Source organism: Mastomys coucha, unplaced genomic scaffold (genome assembly GCF_008632895.1).
Source record: "Mastomys coucha isolate ucsf_1 unplaced genomic scaffold, UCSF_Mcou_1 pScaffold16, whole genome shotgun sequence".
NCBI classification, from domain to species: Eukaryota; Metazoa; Chordata; class Mammalia; order Rodentia; family Muridae; genus Mastomys; species Mastomys coucha.
Window position 1 is genome coordinate 93453444 of NW_022196898.1, and position 5789 is coordinate 93459232.

General features: G+C 46.4%; 1 protein-coding gene across 2 annotated transcripts in view; it reads right to left on the reverse strand.

The window, feature by feature from the left end:
* Window positions 1-5789, reverse strand: part of Wdr63 (WD repeat domain 63) — a 72583-nt gene that overhangs the window by 53510 nt on the left and 13284 nt on the right. The window contains exon 1 of one of the 2 annotated variants that reach the window (XM_031375757.1): window positions 1063-1302. The exons of the other annotated variant lie outside the window; for it this stretch is intronic. Coding sequence (XP_031231617.1) covers window positions 1063-1144 — 82 coding nt within the window. The 5' untranslated portion in view covers window positions 1145-1302. Of the gene's footprint in view, window positions 1-1062; window positions 1303-5789 lie in introns of those variants that run through there. 2 annotated transcript variants of the gene reach the window in all.

A 5789-nucleotide genomic window follows, 5' to 3' on the forward strand; every position in this document is an offset into this window, starting at 1 on the left:
AAAATTGAGACTCAGAAGAAAGACACCTGAGTGTCTACACTGGCCACCATGATGAACGAGTGTGTGGTGGAGAAATGGGAAAGACGAAGCGTGCAGTAGAGATATGGAGAAAGCAAAACCGAGTGGTCTGTGTGCTGTGGAGAGAGGTGGGACTGGACACACAATGGAGGTGAGGAGCCAGTGCCACCATCTGAGGCCATGCTGATGTCTGAGTCCCTGTTCCTATTACTTTTTAAATGTATGAGGCTCCGTGTTACCACCCAAGGCCATGAGGAAGCACCTGATCTGAGCTGTGATGGGAGAGCTTGTCCCCCTCTGGCTGTGGCACTCCAAAGAGCTGGCCCTGCCTCTTACCTGCAGTGCGGAGGTGTAGGTGTGGGAGAGGTGTGTCCTGCCGCAGGCAGATGGGCTGGCCCTGAGGGTGTGAGAGTGGGAGACCTGGCCCCAACTCCTTGCCAGATGCAGCACTTGGGAGAGTCAAGGACTCACTGCAGTGAGCATTTGCAGTAAAGCTCTTTGGGCAAGTGAGCATACTTTGTGACACGTGGCAGCTTCCACAGCCAGATTCGCTGGGGTTTTTTGTTTGTTTGTTTGTTTTCGAGACAGGGTTTCTCTGAGTAGCCCTGGCTGTCCTGGGACTCACTCTGTAGACCAGGTTAGCCTCGATCTCAGAAATTCACCTGTCTCTGCCTCCGAAGTGCTGGGATTAAAGGCGTGTGCCACCACCGCCCGGCCAGAATTGCTGTTTTTATTTGTTGTTTATTTTACTTTTTGTTTTCTTTTGTAGGGAGGTTGCAAGGGCAGAGGGCAGATAGGAAGGCACAGAGATGAGTGGGATTGAGGTGCATGATGTGAAACTCACAAAATTAAAAAAAAAAGTTTAAAAAATGTTTATTGAGAAAGATCCTGAGTGTGGCGAAGCCTCAGGGCTGAAGAGCGTCACTCAGGAAGGGCCACACTCCACATCACTGCCACACGTAGCACCAGGCTCATGGGAGGACTGCACAATGACTAATCTTCAGTGTTGACTTGACTGGGTCTGGAATCATCCAGCATACACACCTCTGGGCATGTCTGTCTGTGAGGGTGTCTTCAGAGATCTCACTGAAGAGCAAAGATCCATCCTGAATGTGGGTGGCACCATTCGTTCTATAGAATGGCTCTGGGCTGATTACAACGGAAAAAAGGAAAAACACCTAGCTTCATCTTTCTTTGCTTGTAGACCATAGGTGCCATGTGACCTGCCACCCATCTTCCCTCATCCTGGTGCACTGTAGTCTTCAAACCATGAATAAAACGAAACTTCCACTCCTAAAATAAGGAAGTAGCTAGATAGGCAGGCAGGTAGGGGGAGAGAGGGAGAGAGGGAGAGAGAGAGAGAGAGAGAGAGAGAGAGAGAGAGAGAGAGAGAGACAGAGACAGAGAGACAGAGAGACAGAGACAAAGAGAGACAGAGAGAGGAGGAGGGAGGGAAGGAGGGAGAGATATGGATAGATGGATAACTAGCAGACAAAACCACCTTGGTCTCTGTCTCCCTCTCTCCCATCTCTCTCTCTTCCTCTCTCTCCCCCTCTCTCTCTCTCCCTCTCTCTCTCTCTCCTGTCTCCCCCATCTCACCCCATCTCTGTCTCCTCCATCTCCCCCCTCTCTCTCTCACTTCCCACTCTCTCCCATCTCTGTCTCAGGTCGTCTCCCGCTTGCTCCCATCCTCCCTCCCGCTCCTCTTCCCCCTCCCCTCTCTCTTCCCCTCCCCCCTCTTTCTCTCTGACCAATGAGAGACCATTCTCTGTGGTGATTTTGGCCTTGTTGAAGAAAATCAAGAGTTTTAGGGCATGGGGCTGCTGTGCTGCCCATGTGCCAGAGGGCCTTGTTGGGACTGCACATCCTCCAGAAGCAAGACTTCAATGAAGGAAGCATAATCCCAAGGCACTGGGTGGGCCGCTCTCTCTGAGAGCCAGGATGGCTCAGGGCCTCAGTTCCTTGTACTCTGGAGCCTTTAGGGATGCTGCCCTAGGCCAAGTAAGGGTGTGGGAACTTCCATCTCCATTCCCGCCTGGGGCTCTCAAGATGGGCTGCGGTGGTTTCATTCCTCGAGGTGTTTTTTTTTTTTTTTCTGCCCAGCACCCTATGAGAACTTTCTAGAAGGATGTGAGTTAAGGAACTGGCACCACCACATCTAAGAAGTACCAGAGGCCGTGCCTTCCGCTGGAGGAAGAAACACCAAGCACCCTTCCTGCCATGGGAAGCACAGGGGCTTCTCAGTAGATGGTCCCAGGATGCCTTTCTCCCTCTGCTCCCCGTGGCTCCATCAGAGCTCCGAGGAGGCATCCGCTCTCTGTTGATTTCTCAGCGCTTTCGCGATTGCGCCTCCGAGGTGATACACCTCACAGAGTGACACCCCTTCCCACATTGCCTGTTTTCCCTCTGCTTTCTTCCCCCAGAACTTTTTATCTGGATGGCTTTGAGAAGATGCCCTGTGATGGCCCTTGATGCCTGTGCCCAGGATGGGCGCCACACCTACACTACAGGAGCACCTCTCTCAAACGTCAAGCAAGAAAACTGAGAGTCTGCTGTCAGCTGCCACTCAACACAAATGCTGTCCCTCAACCTGGTGATTCCGTGGGCAGCTCCACCTTTCATTCCCTCGGTCCTCTCTATGCAAATGCCATCAGAACGGGGCTCCCTGATGCCCCCGGAATAAGGGCCTTCCGTGCTGTTCAGAAAAAATTGAGACTCTAAATGTATTGTTCTGCTTCAAGCAATCACGGTTGTTATAAACATTTGAGCCACAGACCATAAAGATGACTCGGTCAATCACTCTCTGGCCTTGCAAACCCGAGGACCTGAGTTCCATCTGTAGTATCCATACAAAAGGTGGGCATGGTGGGATACCCTTGTCACGCCAGCAGCTCTGGACGTGAGGGAAGTAGCTGTTTTGACGATCCGCCTTTACTCCCCAGTCTCTGAAGGGCTAGTCTGGAAGTGTGAGCCACATAAAACACACAATCCCCATGTGTTGCTTTTGTGCCTGCTTATTTTATCATGGTAACAAAAATAAGACCTGAAACAGGTTCTCACACTGTGAAGTGTGAAGTTCCAGGCTGTCCTAGAGTTCACACCGGAAGGCAGGCTGGCCTTGAATTTAAGGGGATCCCCTTGACTCAAGACTGTGTTTCATGTTTTCTGCTCCTGACAGACACACGTTTCTGATTCTACTGGCTTGGTATTTTCCATAACAATGGTCCATTTTCACTAATTGGACATTTTAAAAGGCAATTTAAAAATAGGATTTAGGGTTGGTGAGATGGCTCAGCAGGTAAGAGCACTGACTACTCTTCTGAAGGTCTTGAGTTCGGATCCCAGCAACCACATGGTGGCTCACAACCACCCATAATGAGATCTGGGGCCCTCTTCTGGTGTGTCTGAAGACAGCCACAGTGTATTACACAGGAAGGAGCGGGGCTGGAGCGAGCGGGGCTGGAGTGAGCGGGGCTGGAGCATGCAGAAGTCCTGACTTCAATTCCCAGCAGCCACATGATGGCTCACAGCCATCTGTACAGCTACAGTGTACTCATACACATAAAATAAATAAATAAATAAATAAATAAATAAATAAATCTTAAAAAATAAAATAAAATAAAAATAGGACTTAACGACAGGCCTCAGAAGTGGCAGGGTAGCTGGCACAGGATCCTTTCTACTTCCATCTACACCTAGGAGAGACTGCTGATCCACAGCCCTCTCTGCACCTTCCCCGTAAGTGGAGAGCATATCTGCAGGGTTTGCTCTGACCCCAGGACTCAGGAGGGATGACTGATCCACAGCCTTCTGCACATGGGTCTAACCAGAGGAGAGCTGATCTCCCAGAAGTGCTGACACAGGCTTACAGACCCACAGGAGGAACAAGCTCCAGCCAGAGACAGCAAGAACATCTAACACCAGAGATCAACAGATGGCGAAAGGCAAATGCAAGAATCTTACCAACAGAAACCAAGACTACCTGGCCTCATCAGAACCTAGTACTCCCACCACATCAAGTCCTGGATATCCCAAACCACCGGAAAAGCAAGATTTGGACCTAAACTCATATCTCACAATATGGTGATAGAGGAATTTAAGAAGGGCATGAATAACTCCTTTAAAGAAATACAGGAGAACACAGGTAAACAGGTTCAAGCCCTTAAAGAGGAAACACAAAAATCCATTAAAGAATTACAGGAGAACATGAGTAAACGAGTAGAAGCCCTTAAAGAGGAAACACAAAAATTCCTTAAAGAATAACAGGGAAGCATAACCAAACAGGTGAAGGAATTGAACAAAACCATCCAGGACCTAAAAATGGAAGTAGAAACAGTTAAAAAATCACAAAGAGAGACAACCCTAGAAAAGAAGTCAGGAGTCATAGATGCAAGCATCACCAACAGAATACAAGAGATAGAAGAGAGAATCTCAGGGGCAGAAGATATCATAGAAAACATTGACACAACAGTCAAAGAAAACACAAAATGCAAAAAGTTCCTAACCCAAAACATCCAGGAAATCCAGGACACAATGAGAAGACCAAACCTAAGGATAATAGGTATGGAAGAGAGTGAAGATTCCCAAGGTAATGGGCCAGTAAATATCTTCAACAAAATTATGTAAGAAAACTGCCCTAACCTAAAGAAAGAGATGCCCATGAACATACAAGAACCCTATAGAACTCCAAATAGACTGGACCAGAAAAGAAATTCCTCCCGCCACATAATAATCAAAACACCAAATGCACAAAACAAAGAAAGAATATTAAAAACAGTAAGGGAAAAAGGTCAAGTAACATATAAAGGCAGACCTATTAGAATTACACCAGTCTTCTTGCCAGAGGCTATGAAAGCCAGAAGATCCTGGGCAGATGTCATACAGACCCTAAGAGAACACAAATGCCAGCCCAAGCTACTACACCCAGCAAAACTCTCAATTACCATAGATGGAGAAACCAAAGTATTACATGATAAAACCAAATTTACACAATATCTTTCCATAAATCCAGCCCTACAAAGGATAGTAGAAGGAAAACTTCAACACAAGGAGGGAAACTACATCCTAGAAAAAGCAAAAAAAGTAATTTTCCAACAAAACTAAAAGAAGATAGCCACATGAACAGAAGTGCAACTCTAACAACAAAAATAACAGGAAGCAACAATTGCCTTTCCTTAATATCTATTAATATCAATGGACTCAATTCCCTAATAAAAAGACATAGACTATCAGACTGGGTATGTAAACAGGACCCAATATTTTGTTGCATACAGGAAACCCACCCCAGTGACAAAGACAGACATTACCTCAGAATAAAAGGCTGGAAAACAATTTTCCAAGCCAATGGTCCCAAGAAAAAAGCTGGAGTAGCCATTCTAATATCGAATAAAATCGACTTTCACCCTAAAGTGATCAAAAAAAATAAGGAGGGATACTTCATACTCATCAAAGGTATGATCTACCAGATAAACTTTCAATTCGGAACCTCTATTCTCCAAATCAAAGGGCATCTACATTCATAAAAGAAACTTTACTAAAGCTCAAAGCACACATTGCACCGCACACAATAATAGTGGGAGACTTCAACACCCCACTCTCTGCAATGGACAGATCATGGAAACAGAAACTAAACAAAGACACAGTGAGACTAACAGAAGTTATGAAACAGATGGATTTAACATATATCAATAGAACTTTTTATCCTAAAACAAGAGGATATACCTTCTTCTCAGCACCTCATAGTACCTTCTTCAAAATTGACCATATAATTG